At 37.5% G+C, this 25,746-nt stretch overlaps 1 protein-coding gene across 1 annotated transcript; it reads right to left on the bottom strand.

Moving 5' to 3' along the window:
* Positions 1–21,552: 21,552 nt before the first annotated feature.
* LOC148010593 (E3 ubiquitin-protein ligase RGLG3-like) lies at positions 21,553–24,539 on the bottom strand. The gene is made up of 9 exons (XM_087672267.1): positions 24,344–24,539; positions 24,134–24,218; positions 23,374–23,517; positions 23,145–23,258; positions 22,908–23,005; positions 22,731–22,804; positions 22,545–22,650; positions 21,956–22,083; positions 21,553–21,851 (listed from the first exon to the last, which is right to left on the bottom strand). The coding sequence occupies exons 1-8, from the start codon at positions 24,395–24,397 to the stop codon at positions 21,973–21,975; spliced, it is 786 nt and encodes a 261-aa protein (XP_087528393.1). The 5' UTR covers positions 24,398–24,539; the 3' UTR covers positions 21,553–21,851; positions 21,956–21,972.
* Positions 24,540–25,746: the final 1,207 nt, after the last annotated feature.

Raw genomic sequence — 25,746 nt, 5'->3', positions numbered from 1 at the left:
GATTCTCTTTCATCTTGCTTTTAGAACAATTTTGTCGCATTTTGATCTTTTCGGATTCTCCGACAACATTATGCATGGAGATAAATAGTGATGAAAGCAATGGGATATAATATACTTATGTTTGCTTCTTTCATATAGTACATATATAGATCTTCCTATACTATAGAGTCCAAATGTACGGGATATACTTTTGGCATGTGGATCTTGGAGATTTTCACATCTAGATTTATGTCATACTGCTATTGTAAAATGTTGTAACATCCTTTTTCCAAAGTAGAGAAAGGATTCTTGCACATATTGTAAAGTCTCAAGTTTCCTTAAGTTAGAATATGAAAATTTAGAATGCTTGTATGACTAGTTAGCATGTGGTATCAATTCTTGTGTTGGTTTTTTATGTTACAATGTCCTACCATCAAGACCAAGATCTCGGGAGATGATGAAATTTTCAATTTATTTTCTAGTGATGCAATGAGACCTTGGGTGCATAGGAACATTTTTTAAGAGAAGAATCAAAGAAAAGTCAAAAAAACATGGTTTCAGCATGGTGAATGCAATGCCATCTACATATATTATGAAGTTGTATCTATTGGGAGGGGAGGGAGGAGGTTGTATATTGACTATTATGGGTTTATGCATTATTCATGGCAGGAGGCATATTCCATGGTGGATTCCGTGAGGTTTTGCGGTGGATTTCGTAAAATTATATTTATTTGCCGGGGCTCGTATACAAGGTAGATTCCTTGTGCGAAAAGTTGATGGGGACGCCTGTCCTTTTCGGGCGTCTTGTTAATTTAATGTGCAAGTGGGTGATTCCATAGCAAGTGATTTCGCAAAATACATATTTAAATTAATGGACGTTTATGAGTTTAGAGTGCGCACTCGTATTAAATTAAGGTTAGGATAGAGTTCCAACCTATTTATTTTTTTTGTAGCTGAAGACTACTAGGTATTCACTTTTGTCAGTTTAATTTTGTTATTTTCTAACAATTGTGAATGCTTCAGTTGATGGGTAGAGCAGGTAGCGGTGGCGCTGGGAAGCACTGGGCGATAGCATGTATTCAAGTTATTTAGAAGAAACTATCATTTTTGATAGGCACGTGTCTTAGGCGTGGCACCAATATTTATTTTGACACGCTTATTTATTAAAACGCTTGACATATATTTATTATTTTGTATGCGCATGGGTGCAGATTTAAATATTCATTATTGGTCATTGTATTTGGACACAACCCGACTCTTAGGGCACCCAATCGCTTTATTCTTTATTTGGACGAAAGCAAACACAAAACCTAAAGCATGTTAATTGTAAATTTGGGCTATTTTTGAGCTTGGAGATGAATAAAATATTAAATACATGCTTTGTGGAGTGCTCACACAAGGCATGGGGTAAGATTGTACCCAATTGGTCTTTTTGCTTCATGTTGGACAAGCCTATTCTCTTGGATTTTGAGCAAAAAGTAGAGTTCTTTGTTCTTGGGGACCTTTCGGCACTCACTACGTACCCATGCGATATCCGATTTGCGCAACAGTGGTATCAGGGCAAAGCTGAGATTGAGGGCTTCCAATTGCTTATCATCTTGCGCAAAGGGGAATCTCCTTAAACAAACGAGCTCTACAATCAATCTCATGACAATCTGTCAATACCAGCACGTTCCTGGCAATGAAGAACCCTCTGCTACGCAGTTGGATCATGAAGGACCACCCTCTACTGAAGGAGGACCACCTGGGAAGCTCCCTTATCAACACATTTTTTTTTTCAGTTAGCAAAGAGAAGAAGCTTCATTAAGTTTAAAATTGATTAAGCTTAAAAATCTTAAAAGAAAGCTTAAGCTGAAAAATTCAATCGACTACGGTGGCAGCATGCACTCATGGCCTTTGACATCAGTCACGACATTTTGTCGTCCTCAAAACAATTGACTAAATTCATTAAGCTTTGAAGCTTAAAGTTTCTAAGCTTTTCTAAAGCTTAAAAACTTCCACTCTTTAATCTCCCATAGCAGCAATTCACATACAATAACTCCCGAACTCGTTTCAACCCCTCCGCAAGCCCCTGTTCATGCCTGCACTTTGAGAGAGCCAAATTCTAACAAGCAAAGAATCATAGGCAGACTATAGGAAAGAGGTATCCACTTGGAAGAAGGCCAATATCAATTTCCGTAATCACGAAGAAGAAATATTGCTTAAAAACCATTTAAGAAAAAAGAGAACAAGCCTTGTAAACCCGACCTTGAGCTACGCTCATCCCACTAACAGGATTTCGAGTGTGTAAGGTTGTTTGAAATTTTCTAGGATGACCGATCAAAATATGGAAGATTTTATGGTTGAAGGTGATTTACCGAAACCAATGATGGAGCAAAAAATGGACCTAGTTGTGATGCAGCTTCAAGAGGAATGAAGAGCATATCAAACTTTGCAAGCTCAATTGGCCACTCTTCAATGATCTACTGCCGATCAAGATGGACCGCAACCTGGAGATATTATATGACGCACGATCGATGCAACACTTGAAGCACAATCTATTCGGAAAGAAGCCAAGATAAGTAAAAGAAATTTCAAATTTCATACTTTAAATGGGTTATGCGATAGAAAGACTATACTTTCTTTTATTATAAGTCAGTTTGATGATTATTTCCATGAAGAACAGTATGCCAAAAAAGACAATTAAGTGTGTCACTAATCATTTAGTGGACAGAGCATCCCTATGGTGGACTGTTGTTTGCAAAAGCATTGATTGTCCTACTACTTAGGAGACTTTTCAAAATAATTTTTTGCTAAATTTTCTTCCACCCCAATTCTACGAAAAAGCAATCAAACAGTGGGATCTTCTGCAACAAAGAGATCGCAAGCTTATTTCACAATATACCAAGCGTTTTTGAAATGCTTTATTGTAACTTCGAATGCTCAAAGATGTACATGCTGAGGTGACCCATAAGCGCAAGTTTATTTCTAGTTTGCTTGGTCACTTCTATGCGGAAGTGAACATGTTCAAGCCAACAACTCTCGAGGATGCAATTTCCTTGGCCCATGATGCTGAAGACAAAATTCGAGGACAAGAGAAGTGACCACAACAATTCTCAAACAATAGTTGATTTAGTACAAAGCAATTAAATTCTAACTTTGGAATATTTAATCAAAACCTCTTTGTTACATCTTCATTCCATAAATCTTGGACACAATCCCCTGCTTTACCATCAAACACAAATCCAAATCCTAAGCCATCTCTTCAACCAAATCCCAACATTCCTAAACTTCCCGCTATTACCAATAATGTTTATAAAGCCAAATCCATAATATAAATGCCATCAACCTGGACATCTCGTGGGTTAAATTTCAATCCAAAAAGTCAAATGTTCACATCAACTACTTAGGAGTGACTGAAGATGAAGACCATGAAGAAATGCCAAATTTCACGGAAGACAATGATAATAACGGCACTACTTCAAATACTTTACTAGGTATACCGAATTTCCATTCTTTCTTAATGATGAAATGTCTTGTGCATGGTAAAGAAAAGATTGTTTTACATGATAATGGGAGCATAGCCGATTTTATTTCTACAAAATTGGTCAAAGAATTGAATTTACATACTTGTTCCACTCATTATTGCATCAAGGCTACATTCTTAGGCACTAGATACAATGGAACACAAGAAGTACATGACTTAGAAATTAAAATTGGTGATTATGTTAAACGTAGAAATTTCTTAGTTGTGCCTTTGAAATCTAGTGACATTATCTTAGGAATGCCTTGGCGTCATCAGTATAATCCCAATATAGATTATTCCACGCATTCAATGAAGGTTCATTCTAATGGAAAACAAATCACATTATATAGTATGCACACTTTTGATAATTTTCCATTGCTTAGTCATACACAGGCTAAATGTGCATTAAGAAAATGTAGCAAATCCTACTTAATCTGGGTGAATGAAATTGAAGTTGAGAAAAATAAGATGCATCCTAGGCACGCACAATTTCTTTCAGAATTTAAAGACTATTTTGCTACAAACTTACCACGTGGTTTACCACGCATACATCCTGAAGATCATAAAATAGACTTAATTCCAAGTTCTCAACCACCATGTAAAGTACCTTATCGACACAATCAAATTGAATAGAAATAAATTCAAACTCAAGTTGAAGAATTTTTAACCCGAGGACTCATTAGGCCTAGTAGTTCTTCATTTGGTGCACCTGTCCTATTAGTTAAAAAGAAAAACAACACCTATAGGATGTGCATTGATTATCGTGATCTAAATAAGATCGTTGTCAACAATAGATATCCGATCCCTAGGGTAGATGACCTCATGGATAAACTAAAAGGGGTTGCAATATTTAGCAAAATAGATCTTAAATCTGGATATCATCAAGTACGACTAGACACATCTGATATTTTGAAAATTACATTTAGAACTCAATTTGGACATTATAAATTCCTTGTTATGACTTTTGGTTTAACTAATGCACCAGCCACATTCAGTCGTATGATGAATCACATATTTTTGAAACATCAACATTGTGTCATTGTTTTCTTTGATGATATATTGGTTTTCAGTAAGAATGAGAACGAGCATTATGAACATTTATCTTTGGTTTTCAATTTATTGAAAGAGAATCAATTATATGAAAACCTTGAAAAGAGTTAATTTTTTCAAGCTCACATTGAATAATTAGGACATATTGTTTCATCTGATGGTATTAAAGTTGATCCTAAAAAGATAGAAGCAATTTTGAATTGGCCTATACTTGAAAATGTGCATGAATTACGTTCTTTCTTAGGTCTTGCTAGCTTTTACAGAAAATTTGTGAGAAATTTTTCATTGCTTACATTACCTTTGACAAAATTATTAAAGATATGTATTTTGTATCATTGATCTAAAAATAAGCCAAAGTCTTTTGATTTACTAAAACATGCCTTAACACATACTTCTGTGTTGCAACTACTTGACTTTAGTAGACCATTTTTTCTAGTAGTCACTTATGCTAGTGAATCTGGAATAGGAGTTGTCGTGATAGCCTACTCTAGCTGCAAGCTTAAACCCTCTGAACTTAAGTATTCTACCTATGATAAGGAATTGCTAGTTGTAGTACAAGCTTTACGTCAATGGAAATACTATTTAATGGGTTCTGAATTCATTATTAAAACTGGCCAACAAAGTATCAAACATCTCCTTAGTCAGTCACAAATCTCTGACTGACATATTAAATGGGCTGCTTTTATTCAAAGTTTTCATCCACTTATCCAATATCAACTTGGAACAGAAAATGTTGTTGGCAATGCCTTGAGTAGAATACCAACTATTCATAATATCTCTGTGATCTCTTTTGATTCCCTTATCCCTATGAAAGATACTTATGATCAAGACTCCAGTTTTCAAGTTGATGGGAATAAATTAATTGCCAATAACTACATTCCAATTGATTCATTCTCTTATGTTGATGGATCTATGTTTTATGAGAAAAGATTATGTGTAACTGTTCCATTTAGATCATTTGTGTTGCATGAAATTCATTATCCCCCATATCAAGGCCATAGAGGTATTATTTTCACTTTACGTACATTGATTGAAAATTTTTACTAGCCACAGATGGAATCTAATGTTCCTAACTTTGTATCTAAGTGTTTAATTTGTCAAAGAGTTAAGCGACACCATGGTAAGAAATATGGTTTGTTAATGCCTTTACCAATTCTTGAAAGACCATGGGAACATATTTCAATGGATTTTATTACTAGTTTGCCTAGCACTCAAGCTAATCACGATACGATTTGGACTATTGTAGATTGGTTTAGCAAATATGCATATTTTATTCCATGCAAGAAAACATTAACTACATCTCAAGCTGCTCAATTGTTTTTGAAAACTGTTTTTACTAACCATGGTTTGCCAAAAGATATTATTTTCGATCATGATTCTAGATTCTGCAATAATTTTTGGACTACTTTGTATGCAAACTTAGGAACAAAGATTGATTTTTCATCTACATTTCATCCTGAAACAAATGGGCAAACAAAAGCTACAAACGATACAAACTTGGATCTTTTACGTGCATGCACAATTTCAAAATCACAAACATGGAATACACACTTGCATTTATTTCAATTTGCATACAATAACACTTCACATATAGCTACACGAAAATCACCTTTTGAAATCATTAATGGACATAGATTGCCTACACCTTAGTACTACTTCATTGTCAAACAAAGTTAAAGCTGTTGATGATATTGCCAATATGCATGCTACTATTTTTTATGAAGTTAAAGATATGATTGCGAAAGCCTAGCAATCATATACTAAACAGGAAAACAAGAAAAGAAAAGCTATGAATTTCACAGTTGATGATTATGTTTGGTTACGCATTGAAAAGTGAAGAGACTACAAAGTGTTGAGAAACACCCTGTTGTAAAGTTAGCTCCTAGATTTTATGGACCTCTCAAAATCATTCATAAAATCAATGACAATGCCTTCAAATTAGAACTACCCCAACATTGGAAAATCCAAAATACTTTTCATATCAGTTTGTTACGACCTTTCAAAGGCAAATTAGCAATTGAGGACAATTGCTATCCCACCCCGCGGGTCTGATGCCAAGAGGCATATTCCATAGTGAATTTCGTGAGATTTTGCGGTGGATTCTGTAAAATCATATTTATTTGCTGGGGCTCGTACACAAGGTGGATTCCTTGTGTGAAAAGTTGATGGGGATGCCTGTCCTTTTCAAGTGTCGTGTTAATTTAATGTGAAAGTGGGTGATTCCATAGCGAGTGATTCTGCAAAATACATATTTAAATTAATGGACGTTTATGAGTTTAGAGTGTGCACTCGTATTAAATTAAGGTTACGACAGAGTTTCAACCTATTTATTTATTTTGTAGTTAAAGATTGCTAGGTATTCACTTTTGTCGGTTTAATTTAATTATTTTCTAACAATTGTGAATGCTTCAGTTTTGGTGATAGGTAGAGTAGGCGGTGGTGGCACTAGGAAGCATTGGGCGATAGCATGTATTCAAGTTATTTAGAAGAAATTATCATTTTTTATAGACGCGCGTCTTAGGCGTTGTGCCAATATTTATTTTGACGTGCTTATTTATTGAAGCGCTTGACATATATTTATTATTTTGTATCCTCATGGGCGCATGATTTAAATATTCATTATTGGTCATTGTATTTGGGCATAACCAGACTCTTGGGGTGTCCAACCGCTTTATTCTTTATTTGGACAAGGGCAAGTATAAAAGCTAAAGCATGCTAATTGTAAATTTGGGTTATTTTTTAGCTTGGAGATGAATAAAATATTAAATACATGCTTTCTAGAGCGCTCACACAAGTCATTGGGGAAGATTTTACCCAATTGATCTTTTTGTTTCATATCGGGCAAGTCTATTCTCTTGGATTTTGAGCAAAAAGTAGAGTTCTTTATTTTTGGGGAGTTTTCGACGCTCGCTACATACACATACGGCATCCGATTTGCGCACCAATTATGTAGATACATCCTTGTGTGAATGGGGGTGTGGGAATTTAAAAGATTTTAAGTTTAATCCTTGATAAGGGATGTATGGAGGGGGGGGGGGGGGGGAAGGAACTATCTAGCTATGTGAGATGGAGGCAGGGATTTGAGATTAATCAAATCATACTTTGCATGTAAATAGTGAGATTATCCCTTTGGCTTGCTAGCTAAGTTGGATGAGATGAGTATGAGGAGAATTGATAGCTTAATGATGATATGGGGTCCTTGCATAAATGTAGCACCATGTTGCCATGTGAAGGACTTATATGGCCAAAAATATGATCAAATATGTAGAAATGCATCATTTGATTGATAGTGGGGTATGCTACTAGGCCACAATCATGATGTGATGCATTTCTATCCTCCTTTCTTGATCATTAGACTAGACCTCCTCTCTTTCATATATATTAAGTTTCTTATGAAACCTTTGAAAAAGTAGATATTTTTGGGCCTTTTGACATGGGCAAGTACACTAGAGATGGGGTCTTCAACCACAACATGGAAGAACTACAAGTATGGATTAGAGGTTACAATCACAAGCTTTTACTGGGGCTATCTTGAAAATTCATATGGATTCTTTATGTTTTAGTTTATCACTTGTTTCTATGGTGAAGGTCGAGATAATGCTACGCCTAAAGTTGAAAAATCCGTTGGTTTCTAGAGACCCTTTCATAAAGGGGAGGCTCTCAATCATCACAAAATTCTTTAAAATCAGATCTCGAGCCATGGTCTTGGTCTTGAAAGGAAAATCTATGTTTTATGTTGTGTAACTAGATCCATGGGTCTAGAAAATCCATGTACATTAGGGCCAAAAACGCTTCAAAAATGGCACTTGTAAGAAAGTGATTAAGTTGCTAATTAGTTGAGGTTTAGGAAGAATAAAACCTCTAAATTTGGTTGTCCAGATGTGATTAATGAGAGAATATTTGGTTCATTGAAGAGGTCGGCCATTAATTGCCCTCATCTTTTAATCCAGGTCAGGGGTCACCTTTTCGGCTGTTTTTGTCTTGGAACTCGAGAGATTTTGTATTTTCGAGATTTTCATACGAACTTCGCATTTGTTTGCTCCCACATTTTCTTTCTACACATTATTCTCTTTTGCCATTCTTTTTGTTGCACTTTCTTCCTATCACTGTGAGATTCTTGCTCGGTTCATTTGCTAGAATGTCTAGCAATACTACTTCAAATAACACAGGTGCAAGCACACGTAAATACAAGCTAACTATTCAGCTAGATCCGATTTACACATCTTGGAGAAGTATACATCATCGAGTATTGATAGATGAGATTGAAGCCAACAGGTTGCGAACACAAGGAATGAAGCATATAGATTTGTGGATGGACGGAAATATTTATCCCATGGATCCTTCTACAGGTAAACCACCTCCTTTTTTCAATGTCCATGACTATATAAGATATGCTGGAGAAGGTTACAATGGGATGCTTGGCTACTGTATGAGGTTACACTCTGCATCTTACACATATATAGCTCAAATGCACGAAATGAAAAAAGCACTAGAAACTACACAAACAAATATTTTAGAGTTGACAAGTCAGATTGATATTTTGAAAAATGTTAACAAGTCATTGCAGGATAAGCTAACAAGCTTGAGAGAAACTCCAGTAGGATTTAGAGAGAGGAAGAGACCATTAAAAAATATAACCAACTTGTGTGAGAGAGTAAAGAAAAGGAGACTAAATCTTACAAAGAAATATGTCTCTAACATATTAGGCATCAATATCCGAGAGAATGAGGAAAGAATCAAACTTTTGAAGGAAACCATGAATAAGAAAGATATTTTGAGGATTCTTAAGTCACCCGAAAATGCGGATTTGAGAGGTCCAACTCTCAAAGAGTTAGTGAAGGACTTAAAAGGCACGGTGAAAGCAAATGAAATTGTAGAGACATGTGATACTGTGGGTATAAGTCGAAAAGGTTATCGTGCTATCTCTGGATTATGGTTTAAAAATCTTAAACGCAATAGGGTAACCATATTTGGATTGCCCCGAGCCCTTGCAGTTTCGACTGCAAGAATTGCCATGAATCGCAAGATTCCACATGTTTTTGGAGATTACATTCACATCGAAAGGTCTATGTCCTAAGAAAAACAAAAAAAAAGGCAAATTTTTATTACAATGTGTTTAACAATATATGGGTTGATCTAAAAAAGGTGCAAATTGTAATGGTTCACATGTATAAAATCATAGTAGAAGAAAGTTATGGTGTTCTAAAGTTTGCCTTGAAGTTGGATGAAGCACAGATTCAAAAGGAACAAAAGATGGAAACGAAAAGGTTATCGTGCTATCTCTGGATTATGGTTTAAAAATCTTAAACGCAATAGGGTAACCATATTTGGATTGCCCCGAGCCCTTGCAGTTTCGACTGCAAGAATTGCCATGAATCGCAAGATTCCACATGTTTTTGGAGATTACATTCACATCGAAAGGTCTATGTCCTAAGAAAAACAAAAAAAAAGGCAATTTTTTATTACAATGTGTTTAACAATATATGGGTTGATCTAAAAAAGGTGCAAATTGTAATGGTTCACATGTATAAAATCATAGTAGAAGAAAGTTATGGTGTTCTAAAGTTTGCCTTGAAGTTGGATGAAGCACAGATTCAAAAGGAACAAAAGATGGAAAGAATTAGCATTTGCCTCATGAACATGGCATTGGACCATAGTAATGGTGAGGCCCAAGCTCCATTGCATAAGATCCAATCCGAGATGGAGATTTGGTCGATTGGTGCAGCCCAGGTACCAATTGAAAATCATCAAATGTTGAAATGGTTGTTCAACCATACAGGTATTCCAAATATCATTAAGTCTCAAAGTGAAGGCGAAATGTTGGTAGTTGATGGGGTTGGTAATTTTAATGTGGAATGGCATATGAATGCTGATTTAAAAACTATCAAATGTATGCTTGGAATATGTAATGGTGCAAATGCAAAATATCCTTGCATTTATTGCGTGGAAAGTATTGGATCCAAAGATTGGAGTAGTTTGCGACCAGTAAGAAGAGCCCCAAATAGAGACTCTATAGATTTGAGTAAATTTAAAAACATAGAAGACATCTAGGATCCCATTCTTTCAATCTCTCTTAAGAATGTTCATATTTGTACTTTGCATGCAGAGATTAGAATAATTGATAAGCTTCCATTAAGCCATTATCTTTATCAGATGAGTGTATTGATAAATGCGAGACATTACTATCGAAAATGGGATTTCATGGGGGCCAAGTTCACTTGAGAAAAGATCCAATACTTTCAGGAAAACCAAGAGATATCTTGGCCGATGTCTCTATGGGAGGCTCAAAAGCTAGATGATTCTTAGGAAACCATTCAGGAAAGCAGGTGAATGCGGCTTGGGAGTGTTGGAGAGAGCTATGTGAGATCACAACAAATGTTGCAAGCACACCGAGGCTTGTGTTTCTTAGAATGGAGGTCTGGATACACCTTGATGTTTTTCTGAAACTCCTCAGGCAACATAAGACAACATATACATATGCGGAAGAGTTCAAAAGATCAATCACAAATCTTGTTCAGGCGATAAAAGAGGCATGGGGAGAAAAAGATATCACTTTTTATCTGGTAAAGTAACAATTATTTAATGTGGGCTTATTTTGACAGGTTTTTCAATTGGTATAAAATTAGTGTTACTTTGTATTGCAGCATATTCTTCATATTCATGGACCTTACTTTGTGGAGGAGCATGGCCCCTTAGCAACTTATAGTAACCAAGGCATGGAAAAATCCCACTATCAAGCATGCACAAGTTATTTTCGAAGCACAAGGCATGGGGGAGGAGTTACAAAAAGCAATGCTTTGGAGGAGCTATTCAATTGGTTTTTTCGACGACAACTTCAAAGAATGCAGATAAAAGACGGCAATGACACATGAGCAATCGCACTTTTATATATAAGAAAGAATATATACAAAGCTAGTTTTCCAAAACTCTCACCTTCTCTTCCTCCTCAGGAATCTTTCCTCTATAATGTAGAATTTTTTTTCTCTTGTAGCCAGCTATAGATTTTACATCAGTTCGGTTTGCAGCCAAGGCGTAGGATGTGAATGCCAAAAAGTATCCTGCTCTAGAAGCAGAGTAACCTGGACCGTAGCCAAAAATCCTAATTGCTGCAGTTTTTTCCAATAACATTACTTTGTGGGCATTATATTGTAATCCTGAGAAACCTAGAAGCCTTGTAAGAGCTTTAATACAAAGTATGGGCCATGCTACATCCTCTGAGAAACTACTATGAAGTACTAAAAAGGAATCAGGGTCAATCCTACCCAAGTAGTGGCCGAGTGCAATGTCTTTCAATTTACTACCACGAGCTCTCGATCCTTTGCCACGTCCCAAGAAGTTATCTATATCATCAATCTCCAACTGCAAATAAAACCCATACTGAATGAGCGTGAAATGCAAACCTACCAATGTGTAAAAGCAAATTCAAAATGATCTTACCACTTGATTTTCATCGTACTCCAATTTAACTGGATTCCATAAATTTATTGATGATGATGTCTCATTGGTGTTAATCAATTCTTTAACATATTCAGACTCCTCTCTTCCAAAATTGGAAATCCCAAGTTGGCTTTGAATGCGATCGAAGTCCTCATCAGTAATACTCAACTCTTTCTCAGCTTCTTTGGCCTTTTCAAAACAAAGAGAGAGGGCCTCACCAGCATCAATAAACTTATTGTCTAGAGTTTCTTTATCAAGTTTGAGTATCTCTTCCTTTGATTCATTCTCTGTGTCAATTATCCCATTTGCAGCATCAGAAGCCTCTGCAATAATTGCTAGACAATAATCTTCCCTGAGATTGAAAAGTTTTTGAATATCTGACGGTAAAATGTACTCCTTGTCCTTGAAAGGTATAGATAGTAGAGAAGGAACAGTATGGTGAGAACTCTCATCAGTTGGAGGGTTTGTATCTCCTTGGCTCTCCTCAATGATAGTCTCAGCTTTGAAGTGAGCAACATCCAAATTCTCAGCAATAGAAGCCTCAAAATCTGCATCTACAACCTGCTCTGTTTCCTTTTTATCTGCCAGATCATCTAACATGCAAAAGCTAGCAAACTTTGCTCCTTCCAACTGTTGCTCATCATCTTTCACGGGATATTTGACAAGGGTGAAAACAATAAAAGCAGCAGATTTTCTTATCATCTTGCAATTTTTGGAATGCGTGGAGCACAATATGTCTCTTGCATAAAACTTGTCCAGAGAGTGGACACCACACTTCTTAGTAAACACTGACTTTTCATTTTCTGTTGACCCAATGGGAACATGGACATATTCATTTGTGCCAACTTCAATAGAAGGACCTGCAAGATTTTCAAACTCCAAAAAGTCCTCCAAAATATATTTTTTACAAGATTTCAAAACACTATCAAGGTCCCAATCAGGATTAAAGACATTCTTCACAACTCCGTAGAAAGAAAGATCCATTCCATTCTGAAGGATAAAATCAAGAAGCCTCTCTGATGGAGTGATATCAGTAAGCTCTAATACTCCTAGACCTCTCATAACCACTTTCGCTTCCCTAGAGATGTGCTTGGCATTCTCACACTGGTGGCAGAGCATGGAGAAGAAACAGAATGCACAGGCTCATCACATATTGATGCCCGTGAGCCTTTTGAAAGCCTTCTTCTTTTACCAGTTCCTGGCAAAACCTTGGAGCCTAGAAATTATATGGGTTTAGACATGTTTCCAACTTGTGCTGATACGGCGCGATAAGACTCAAACGCTTGACACGGATGGTCCTCCTCGCGCCGTATCGGTGATTCAAACAAGCAACTTTACCAAAGGGCCGCAACCATAACGACGCGAGAAGAGAGAGCCAGAATCAGTGATCACGCGATCTCGGGCACTATCAGCTTAGGAGGCACGCCGAAGGAAGACTCTGCAGAACACCCAAAATGACGCGAACAGATGAAAGCGCAGAAGACAAACACTCGCTCTCGCGCCGTATTAGGAGAAGGGATAGAGGTCCACAAAGAAACCGAAAAAAGCCGTACGGATTAGGGACACCTCCTTATGTAGGCGCGCAATAATGCCACCTGGCACTATCTGTTGGGCTTCGACACATGGCAGTAACCGTTGGCCAACACGTGGCTGACAAACACGTAGCAAACACATGGACCCGGTCGTTAGTCGACACATAGCATATGCACGATATGCGCGGATACGTGGCACAATCAGTGTCAAACACGTGTCTGACACGTGTTATGATTGACGAGGGTATATAAGGGGTTATTTTGCCTACGTGTACACTTTACATCTCTCGAGCTCTTTCGCCTTGCTTGCCGATACGGTGCGATCCAAGTGTTACGTCTGCTGCGTTTCTATTCTCTCACGTCGCATCGGTTATCGTCCTTACTTCAGAATGAGTGTGCCTCTTTGCTGATTTCTTCGCGTCGGTGGTCTTCAGTCGGTGTGCCGATACGAAGCGAGGACGTCCTTCTGTAGTTTTCGTAACCTCCCTCTCGCGCCATATCGGCCTTCTGTCCTCTCCAATACAGAGCAAGGGCGTGTTTCCATAGTCTTCGTGTTCTTCATATCGTGCCATATCAGCATTTCTCCTCTCGTCTCTGATACGACGCGATTGTCCTCTCCAATACGGAGCGAGGGCGTGCTTCCATAGTCTTCGTATTCCTCATATCGTGCCATATCGGCATTTCTCTTCTTGTCTACTCCAATACGGAGCGAGGGCGCGCTTCCATACTCTTCATATTCTTCATATCGCGCCATATCGGCATTTCTCTTTTCGTCCCTTCTCGCGCCGTAAAAGGCCTGTTGCATTTTGAGAAATTTGCTATATCACTTTTTGTCCTTCTGGTTCTTCTATTTGCTTCTCTGTATGGCAAGGACAAAGCAAACTGCAAGAAGAGTGTATGTGGATAGGAAGGACAGTGGGGGTAGAAGAAAGTTACAATTTGATGAATCTGAGGAGGAGCCCTCTTCAAATATTGCTAAAGCTGGGCCATCAGAGGCCCCAAAGCATTTTGCCATAGAAATCCCCCCTACACCAGGTGTTGGCCTAACATCTTCCATGGAGTTAAAGAATTTCAGTGCATTGAATGTTTCTTCTCCTGAAATTGAAGAAGCAAAGGGTGAGACTTGCCTTGTCAAGGATTCATCCCCTCCAATTGCACCTAAGCCTACATCTACTGAAGCCACTGAACCTCCCAAGCCACAAAAGAGAAAGAGGAAGTCCCGGTTCTTCTATATGCAGAGGTGTTTCAGTGAGATTAGAAAAGCCCAGCGAGCTACACAGCATATCATTCCAAAGGCTACTTTTATAAGAGTCGTTAAAGAGATCTCTGATAGATTGTCTCAAGTGGCAACTGTCTCTGGTCTAAATAAGAAGTGGCAACTCTCAGCCATTCTTGCTCTACAAGAGGCCGCAGAGGATTTTGTTATTGATTTCATGAACGATGCTTACATTGTTGCTGCCCATGCTCATAGAATTACCCTTATGAATAAGGATTTCAGCATCATCAGCAGAATTAGGTATAGGTTCGATAAAGTGCTGAGGCCCTTGCCTTCCAACGATCAAAAAGCCCTTGAAATCCTTAACATTCCCCCGAAATTGTCCAGGAAAGGGAAAAAGCTAAAGGTTGAGGATGTAACTCACCTTTACTCTACAAGGGGTGCCACCCAGCAGGAGTCTTTCTTGAGTGAAAAAAATCAGGAGGTGTTGGAAACTGAAGACAAAGTTTACAAGAGGAAAGCCGCATCACTTGCTCCCGTCAACGAGAGGATGGGCAAAGTGTATGGGCAGATACTTGTGAATGTTTTTGCAGAACCTGAGGAGGAATACCTTAGTATATCTCCCGAGGACAAGCCCATGTTGGAGAAAAGGGATGTCCAGCTATCTGACTCTGTTGTTTTTTGTTACATAAGGTAAGGCTCTTTTTTTTTTGAGTAAGGTAAGGCTTATAGGTTCAAGTATATTTTAGATATAATTTGTATTGAATAGCTTTTGCTATTAACTGCAGGGCATTGGTCTCCTCTCTCACTCTCGATATCCGTAGAACCATGTATATTATGGATCCACTTCTCTCTGTGGAACTATTTGCAAGATCTGGGTCTAATATTTCACCATTCTTTCGTACTTTCGATAGTGTGACAAATTACCACATCCTTTTCCCTTATGTAGAAAGGTATTTTTCTTTTCTGTAGAGGAAAATTTATATTCATTTGCTTTTACCCTTCTGCTCACCTCTATTTTGAATTTGCAGAGGGCGTTGGAGTCTCATCTATATTAATTGTCTTACTAGAGAAATTATCTTTATGAACTCTCTCAGCGGTATTCATGGCCAAGCACGAATGTATGTTGAAAGAAAATTACTTGCTTTGATTTTATTTACAAAAAATATTTTGAACTTACAAAGCTTCCTTTTGCAGTGCTGGTAGACTTGTTTCTACATTTTTGGATACTACATATGAGGATCTTGTTGATCCTCAAAGGCCTTATACGTTTCTTCTACAAGAAGTTCCATTGCAAAGCGATGCGCATTCTTGTGGATGGAGAGTTATATCAAATATTTGCAGAACAGTGGATTCAAAGTTGTTACAAATAGGAGTGAATGTAAGTTAATTTCATTTTATGTTTATGTAACCCTTATCATGATTTCTTTTCACTAACTTATAACATTTATCCTTATAGTGTAGAGACTATCCTGACTCATATGTTTGGTGGATAAGGGAGAGATGCATTGAGCTGATTCTGGACAAGGCAATCACACCATATGATCCTGACTCCCCTCTTCCTCCCAAAACTTCAATGGCCAAGGGCACAAGCAAGGGAAAGGGCAAGGGAAAGGGTAAGGGCAATGGCAATGGCAAGGGCAAGGGCAAGGGCAAGGGCAAGGGCAAGGGCAAGGGCAAGGGCAAGGGCAAGGGCAAGGGCAATGGCAATGGCAATGGGACCACTACTGCAGAGTCTAAAAAAAAAGGAATGTCAATGCTTTCTCCTCTGAAATTTGATCCATCCCCTCTTAAACCCCAAGAAAAGAGACTACCTATAAAGGTGAAATTCTTTCAACAATCAAAGAAAGGCCCTGTGAGAAAAAACATCTTTGAAGAAATCGATAAAGAAGCCACAAAGCCAACAAAGGAGAAGGCAGCAGATAAAGAATCAAAAGAGCAAACATAAGCATACACGAGCCTTATTATTTTGGCTTTGTACATTTATATGACATTTTTGTACCTCATGATGTAATGAAAATTTTCACTTATAAATCGAATGTAATGTACATTTTATTTATATACATTTGAAAGGCAACTTACTTCATCATAGCTTATGAGTTCCCACTAAAAAATATCTTAAGGACAGTCTATTAAGATAAATTCCTGCAAAGTTTTCATTCTCAAGGCTCAAAACTCACAATTGTGGGAGACAAACAACTCGTACAAGAAAAAGAGCGCTCGGCTCTTTTACCAATTGTTACGCCATTCACTTTGAACTTATATCTAGGGAATGTATTGTTTAGCAATTCCAAGGTATCCCTCACATATTTCAGACTCCAATTGGAAGTAACATTCACCTTCTTTACTTCTTCATGCGGCAAAACGTGCACCGCAAGTTTATATGGTGTGCAATCTGTATCGGAATCCAAGGGAACCCAAATACCCAATCTTAGTTTGTATCTCCTGTAATCAAAGCCCAAAGCAAGAGTTTGGCGAGGGATACTGTAAGCCAAAGCCAAGGATTGAGGGCATGCACTGCACCTTAAGATATCACCCTTATGGTCGCACTCTCTAGATTTCCAAAGCGTCCCTATAGTGTTGTCCAAATCCTCTTCCAAAAAGTTTCTACTTAGCCAGGATACCTTCGTTCGTTGTAAATTTGCTGTTTTGAAGCAAGCCATGAAGATATGGAGGGGTACAAACCATGATAAACGTATTCTTCTTGAGATCCTTCCAGCTGTCATGGACTTTTTAATATCCTGAGATATTTTGAATTTGAAACTCTGCTCCGTTACCTTGTCAGGAATCTCCTAGTTTAGAGATGAAAGACTTGGCAATGGCAAATCTTCGATATTCCCATACCTATCCGCTTTAGAGGGAACCACATACTGTGCATAATATATAAAAACCTTGCATTCACTAAAAAAAGACACAGTTTGATCGGCATAAATAATGTCTGCCAATACCTTATGAATGGCATGGAAAGTCCCACTTAAGCTTTCCACAGGTTGCCATTCAATACTTGTTGACGGAAAGTTATCTACAATGACGAACCGTTTGTTAGAAATTGCATAAATGGAAAAGAATTATATACGTTATTCAAGTGATAACTCACAATGTGTTTGTTGGGGAACACGTTCGTTTGGAGGCAAGTGCATATCCTTGGCCATGTAAACATGTTGCACCTTGACAAACCAACCTTCGGGCATAATTTTGAAGGCAATGATACGCCCCTTCCAGTGATGTTTTATATCATCTCGTTTTCTTCTTTTCACCTTATGAGAACCCTTGCAAGATGGCAACATGGTAACCCAATCGTTTACAGTAAAGGTTTTGGGCTCCCAATTTCCATCTACTCCCTGGCTATAGATTGTGCAAGAGTGTATTAAACGAGAAGGGCGCCTAGAGGAAGCCATGAAAAGAATAAAAGCGCAGAGAAAGAAGCTCAAAGAGGGGTGAATGAACTAAAAAGTAGCGCCAAGAACACAAATGAGTATCTATTGGGTGCCAAAAACAATATTGAAAGATCTCCGGACTTTCAAAAGACTCATTATTAATTTCATCACATCTCTGTCACGTATTTTGTCAGATTTGTAAGTAAATAACGTCTTTGGGACTCCAAAACATGTCAAACTTTAGGGGTTTTGGCTAAAAAAGAAGAGAGAATCATGAAATGGACTCCACTATCTCTAAAAAAGAGGAGACAAGAATACCATATTCTTGCACACGTGACGAACTCTCTTTGGCCCTTTCCTTAATCCCATGATTAACAAAAGTGCATTTTTTGAAGCATTTTTGGCCCTAATGATGGGTGTTTCTTATATGGGATGTATTCACCTTTTCAACTATAGAAAATTTTACTCAAATGAGAGCCCCTCCAAATCTCCCTAGAGGTGTAATTGATATCATTTCTTGTCTTGAGCTAATCTAAAATATGTCCCTTGTATATTTTATTGTATCTACTACTCAAGGTCATTACCTTGTATCTTATCTTGGCTCTTGCACCCATGATTTAGGCCATGATTATCTATGGTTGTTGTGCATGGTTCCCAAAGAGGAGTTTGCCCTCTAGTAGATGGCTCTTGTATAGGGTGAAAAAGTATACAAGATTGTGCACTCTAGTGTTTATGTGTGTATCAATGGAAGAATAAGGAAATTGTAATGAGGATCTCATGATCCTTTGTGCAAATTCTTGAGTTTGTATTATATTATGAGATTTGGTTTTTGAGGTTTTTTGTTTCCTTATGTTGGTGGGTAGCTATAAATGTTTAGTTGTTCATCTCTATCAACTTCTAACAACATTTAAAATATTGATATGATGTTTGGATATTCAACTCCGATTATCATGAAAAAACTCAACATAAAGTAGTGTGACATTGTGTTTTTATTTGAATTGTATAGAAGGGGTTATAAAAATGAACCTCATCTCAAAATTTAGATTTATAAAAGAAATATAATATTGCCTTAAAAATTCACAAAAGGGATATATAAAATGGTGCAAACTTTTTAAAAAGGGGTTTTAAAAATACCATTTGAGTGCACGTTATATAGAGGGTTAACCCAAGGTGGACTCCTCACGAATGCAAGATCATGTAGATGGGAACATATATGTGGTGGCATTTGGAACCACTGTCTTGAATACAAAGGAGGTATCCACATATCAAGAGAGAGTTATGGGGTGTATTGACTATCCTAACATATGATAAAGAGTAATTTATTGAATCTCATGTTGTCATAGATACAAATTATTTAGCATTGCTTGGGATGATCATTGAATCCATGAATTCTAAGTTGAAGCATATTGCAAGAAAATAAAACTCAATTGTAGATATGTTATCACGAGTAAGAGAGAAAGGAAAAGAGTTTGTTAAAGATAAAGGACTCAGAGCAAAAAAGAAGACTTTGAGCTTACACTTGAGCTTGAAGACAATAAAGAGTGAGGGTGGCACATGCCACATGGTATGTAGGTTCAAAGGGGGTGGATGTCATGGCACTATGTATCCACTCGACGAAAATTTACGGGTTTCATTTAAATAATAAGATTGCATAAGTGATTGGTAGAGTTACTACATTGTTTATGCATAAACAAACATTTGACAAGAAGTTTGGGACATGGAAAAGACTCTCCAAGTGAATGAGAGAGTTAACATAAGTTACCTCTATGAACTAACCTGCCAAGTCAAGTGACCATCTATTTTATAAAGTCCATGAATGGATAATCCATGCTAGAGGGTATGCATGTTTAGAGGGGGTGGATATCAAGGCACTACGTATCCACTCAGTGAAAACCTACGGGTTTCATTTAAATAATAAGATTTCATCAGTGTGTCATGACAAGTGATTGGTAGAATTAATGCATTGTTTATGCATAGACAAGCATTTGACAAGAAGTTTGGGACATGGAAAAGACTGGCCAAGTGAATGAGAGAGTTTACATAAGTTACCCATGGAGTTTACATATGTTGCAAAGGAATTACTTTAAATATGAACTAACCTGCCAAGTCAAGTGACCATCTATTTTATAAAGTTCATGAATGGATAATCTAAAGAGTAAGTGAGTACCCAAGAGGTGTTCCCAAAGTTCAAATTAAATGGTGAAAAGAAAAAATCATACTATATGGTTATGACTAAGATATACTCGCTTTGTAAAAAGTAAAGTAACATGGTGCCCAAGCAATGAATAACAACCCCATGATTCGCACAGGTGAGGAGTATATTCTCAATAGGTTGAAGGTTTCGTCATCACTACCTTTGTAGTTGAGATTATTTCATGAAAATCAAGGTTAGCTAAAAGACAAATTCTCCCTTGAGTCTCAAATTTAAACCAATCTTGAGTTATGGAATGGGAAAAGCATGGAAATCACAAAGAAAGAATAGGGTTGAGCTAATCAAGAGGGCTATAAATATGTCAAAGATTGATATATTTGTGGATTCTAGGTATTCACACACACAAGTAACTCCCTTGAGTTGAAGGACTATAGTTTTTTCTTGAGATCGTGGGTGCCTTTAGACCAAACAAACTTTCTTGGGAGAGCTAAATTTGGAGAATCTAGGTTTGGATGTATTTATACCTACTACTATGGGTGATATTTTGGAGTTGTTTTACTTTTGCAAGGAGGTACTTCTCATAGAGATTTGAGAAAAAATTGGGAGTGAACTACATTGGAGAGGTCTATTGTACTTTGGAGTATTCTTGGCAGAGTTTTAGAGTCTCGTATCAATGTGTATCACTGTAGCAAAGTGATTAAGGTTGCATAATGTGGTCAAGCTATCATCTTGCCAAATTTTTGTTTGAGACATTGCCTTGGATGCAAAGTTTGTAAGTTTTATGTGCTACTATAGTATATAGAGTTTTCTTCAAGAGTTTGTTTTGTGTCTTTTGGTTTCATCTCGATTCTTTCACCTCTCATATCTTGTGCCTTGAATCTTGGTGGTTTTTGTCTACCCCCTCCTTGACAACATAGGGTCTTATATACAAAGTTTATTCACGCTTGACCTTGGCATTTTATCTACCTTTTAGAGGTGTACCCTTGATCCTTGGACCCTCTCTTCTTAGTATCAACCATAATACCATTTTAACATCTATAGTGTGAAATGTCTTTGGACTTTCTTGGATTATAGAAAGAGATAATGGTAACATTGTGGATGTCGATTAGAGAGACACTCTAGCATGGTAAAGGTGGTACATATATTTCTTTTAATATTCTCTTAAGTTATGATAATGATGAAGAATCTAAATGTTTTCAATAAATTCAGCTAGACTACTACATGCAATTATTGACCCATATACTTTTCACTTTACGCAAATACAAAAGCTCATCTTCATGATGTGCACACTAGATTTATATGTGTTATATATAGAAACAAATGTCAACCGCAAAATTTATTCCTTTATTCTTCGGGCTACATATATAGTATTATGCATGTAGCCTTGATTGCTACTTTGTATAACTTATTATAGTTGAGGCAATGGCTCGAACAACATGCCATTTTTCTCATCTTTGCTACTCCCCATTTAGCAACACCAAGTGTTCTCAATCGTCAATTGTAACCATAAGTAGACATTGGCTTGCATCCATGATGTTCAACTTGTGAAGGAGCTTGTGGATGTGATTTTCAGCATGGAATGTTAGGTCTTGGTTGTGCTTGCCTATAAGACCAAGAAAATCTATTAGACTTAGTCAAAGCCCTTCAGCTTTGAAGCATGAAACAAATCTCATATGCAAAATGAAGCTATTTGTTTTATGTTTCTACCTTAACCCTTCAAGTTGCTAGATTGCCTTATACTGCTTAGGTATCTCCATCAATGCCGCTAGAGCAAATTGCCCTTCTTTTTCGGCTAGAGTACAACCTCTTGACATGACCTCAGCGAAGTTTACAAACTGCAACATGAAATGTAGAGATACTTTAGGACAATGAAATCTAGTGTGTCCTAGAATACAATGCAGCATGTTAATAAAACCTATCGTTCCTAGTACCTCGACACAAACAATTGGTCTCATTGAGTACTCATGATCATTACATGCATTCCAAATTCTCTTTTGTTTTGGCTTATCGATTTCTACATTGAGGAGATCTACATTCACTTAAATGAAACTAGAGATACATTTTCATTTGGTATTTTGATTGTATTTTTGCAATGACTAATGTGCATCTATTTAGGTACACACACACACACACACACACACTCTCTCTCTCTCTCTCTCCCCCCCTTTTTTGTTGCACCCCCTCCATGCGCTACTCACTCTCTCCCAATAGAGTTGTAAGAAATCTTAAGCTCTTTTGATGAAAATTGATATGTGCAAACTAGGAAATTAACAAAAGTGGCTTGTTTGAAAAGCACCTGAAAGTTGTCAAACTTGCGTTGTGGAATAGCATCATCGAACCATTTCATCTTGTCCCATGGCCCATCTCCAACCCCCACCAAAACAATTGATAAAGGGTAATTACTGTGAAACTCAAAGATACATATCATGAGCTCATGATCACATAAATTACATTCTAATTAACTTGTATGTTACTAGTGTACCTTGCAGCAACAATGGCATCAATGGTTGCCTTCTCTTGCACACTCAACATCCCTCCTCTCACATTACCTGTTACCTGGTCAATACAATTTAATTTCTTACATTCTACCCAATGTCCCCTTGACTTGTGACTTGGAAACCATATTGATTTACATATTAAATTGTATTGGTTAACATACTTGGCCATCAGCAATAATAATAAGAACATGAAATTGGTCTCCATTTTGTTTCACAACATCTATTGCAGCATGGATAATAGGTGCAAAAGAAGTGGGGCCTGCATAGAACATTAACATTGATTTAAATCTAAAAGGATTAAAATGTTTTTCTTATCAGATGTACACAATAGATAATTATAGTATCATCAATTGGAGCTAGTCACCAGTACATATTAAGTAGTTGGGTAGATGACTAACCAGAGAGGTTGATATTGGGAAGTATTTCTCTATAGCGTTTCAAGACTGCTTCAAAACCAGCACAAGGACTTTTATCTAGGTTGAAGTTGAAGCAGCTTCGGTCATGGGTGGTTGCTGTGATTACAAGGAAGGCACATGGGGAACTATTAGAAGGACTTGAGTTGATCAAGGAGCACGCAATCTAGTGCAAATCTTGAGGAGAGCACAAAAAGATGAAAGAGTGGCAAACCGTCTCCAAAACCGAAACAAGGGATCAGGTTATCTTCATCGAATTCCAAGAGTGTCCTTCCAATGATTGAAATTGCTTGCTCATAAGGATTCTTTCCATTAGGAAGAAGCGCATGAAGGCTAAGTCCATCGAAAGAGTATTGACCTATAAGAATATTTAAATCCAATGTGAGGTATAAACAACACTTATCATTAGCCTTGCAAGGCTAATGTGATCTCATATTCCAACAGCGAGTAGTGATGGACGGAGATAAAATGCCATATACAATATAACTTGGTAAATTATCTCCTCGAGATCTAGCTTAGTGATCGTTGTCTTAATCATACTAATACGATCTAACAATCGATGTTAGGAGGTTCATAACAATAAGAACAATTTTCGAGTGTGGTCAATATGTAACTGTTTGTTGTCAACCAAAATAGACACTCCCATTGATATTTATCATCTTCTACCAACGTAACAAGATTCGAAACCATGTAAATACAAAATCCCAACAAATATCTGATCAGTGTCTCGACTTGCTAATTTAATATAACACCTCCTAGCCGCCTGAGGCGGTGTATTGAGGGAGGCCATACAAGCTAGGGATCAGGCAGTGATATTAGACAAATGTACAAGACAAGATGATGATCAATAGCAAGTACACTTTGATCGGTCACAATACAACGATATCGAATAACCTTGAACTGAAATAAGGATGGGTGGCCGGCAAAGCATACATTGATCGATAGGCTATAATTGTAAGTGCAATTCATTTTACCTGTCCACTCGTTACTCTTGGTAAAATCAATACCAACAATTAGGTTCGATGATTCAAGCCCAGCCTTCCTGAGAGCCTCTGTAACCTGTTGTTGCACCAGTAGCAGATGTGCTCTTGCGCTCTCTCTCTCTCTCTCTCTCTCCGCGCCCCCATCAATGAGAGCGATCAGAGAAAAATGTAATTTACTTTGGAGTTTCGAACCCAAATTACCTGAGTGATGTCTGTGTACTTGTCGCGAATGTGGGAGGCGTACGTCGCTGCCATAGTCTTGTTCTGTGTTATGAACGATACTGGGCAAGATATGGCGCAGAGAAGATTGCGATGTATCGATGAGGAGTTATAAGAATACTAAATAGTTATAAGCTGGCGACAGAAAGTCGAGCTTCCACCTTTGGGCGTTATAATCATCTGCTGCTCACTCCTTATTTATACTGCCTTAAAGCAATCAGAACATTATTTATCATCATCATTATCACTCCTCGATTAGCAATCAGAATAGTATTTTACGGCCTTGCGATGATCTCTGATTATGGATCACGTCTAGTACTGCGGTGTCACGTGTGGTGTCGGCGATAAGACTAACTGGCGAACTATTTAATGAATGACAGAGAGATGGATGATCCACTCCATCCCATTAAACAATGCTAAAATTATCGACAGCGGATCCTCCGATCCATCCATCAATCCCGAGCAAATAATTGCTGTATAGCAGATGCTCCTGCCATTAGACAGCGAGTCATCCGTCCATTCATCCCGCGCCCCCCCGCCCCTTCTCTCTCTCTCTCTAAAGAATCATCCATCTCTCTCTCTCTCTCTCTCTCTCAAAAGAATCTCCTTAGCATCGAGATAACTACTCTATTGATGCTCTTCCTGAGGTACAGACATTAATGTTTGTTACACGTGCAGCTTCAAAGCCCTTTTTTTAAAAGCTACGTATGTGCTTGTAGCTTTAAAAACCTTTTTTTCAATTTTTGAGAATACTCTAAGTTGTATTATAAAAGTGAACTATATTGTAACTGATAAGTGGGCATCTATTTAGATGATGGAGAGAGCCAACGTGTCATATATACAAGTTAATTAGCTCCACCATTCTTATCACAAAACAAGAGAAAGTTAAAACTCTCTTGAAGTTCCATACACATCAATCAGTATTTCCTAGAAGACTTGACCTTGTCTACTTATTAATATTGGATAAGAGACCTGCGGGGTACCCCCTAGACGCACCCAATCTCTCTTGAAGAAGTGACACCAATTAGTGCTTTCTAGAAGCTTGTCTATTGTCTAATCAATTACATCCGGTATTAATAAGAGACCTATACCCCACAAAATTATTTGCTTATGTTACAAAGTAAAGCATGCCGCTATCGCAAAATTCTCCCTCCAAGAGCCATCTTCAAGCATATCGAAGCTTCACCTGCATATGGAGCAAGAGGTGATTGCACTAACTCCATTACAACTCTCTTTAAGGGTCTCAAACCTAGATACAAAGGCAATGTCACAACTAACTCCACAAGTTATAGTAAGTGAAACATGAGAATAAATTTAGGTAATTTGATCCTCATCTAACCTACAAAACACATATTGTCAATTAAAGCCCAAGAAATGCAACTAGT

The sequence above is a fragment of the Lygodium microphyllum genome, chromosome 29, assembly GCF_053477565.2.
Source record: "Lygodium microphyllum isolate KBCC chromosome 29, Lygodium_microphyllum_v1.1.10, whole genome shotgun sequence".
Lineage (NCBI taxonomy): Eukaryota > Viridiplantae > Streptophyta > Polypodiopsida > Schizaeales > Lygodiaceae > Lygodium > Lygodium microphyllum.
The sequence above is the reverse complement of the archived record's forward strand: the minus strand, read 5'-3'. Positions and strand labels throughout refer to the sequence as shown.

What these genes read in the sequence shown, in the direction of transcription:
- LOC148010593 (XM_087672267.1), bottom strand. Translation starts at nt 24,397, where the DNA reads ATGGCAGCGACGTACGCCTCCCACATTCGCGACAAGTACACAGACATC. An exon ending in CAAGAGTAACGAGTGGACAG is followed by an intron (nt 23,518 to 24,133) that starts GTAAAATGAATT and finishes ATATTCTTATAG; the next exon opens with GTCAATACTCTTTCGATGGA. An exon ending in TTATTATTGCTGATGGCCAA is followed by an intron (nt 22,805 to 22,907) that starts GTATGTTAACCA and finishes TGTATTGACCAG; the next exon opens with GTAACAGGTAATGTGAGAGG.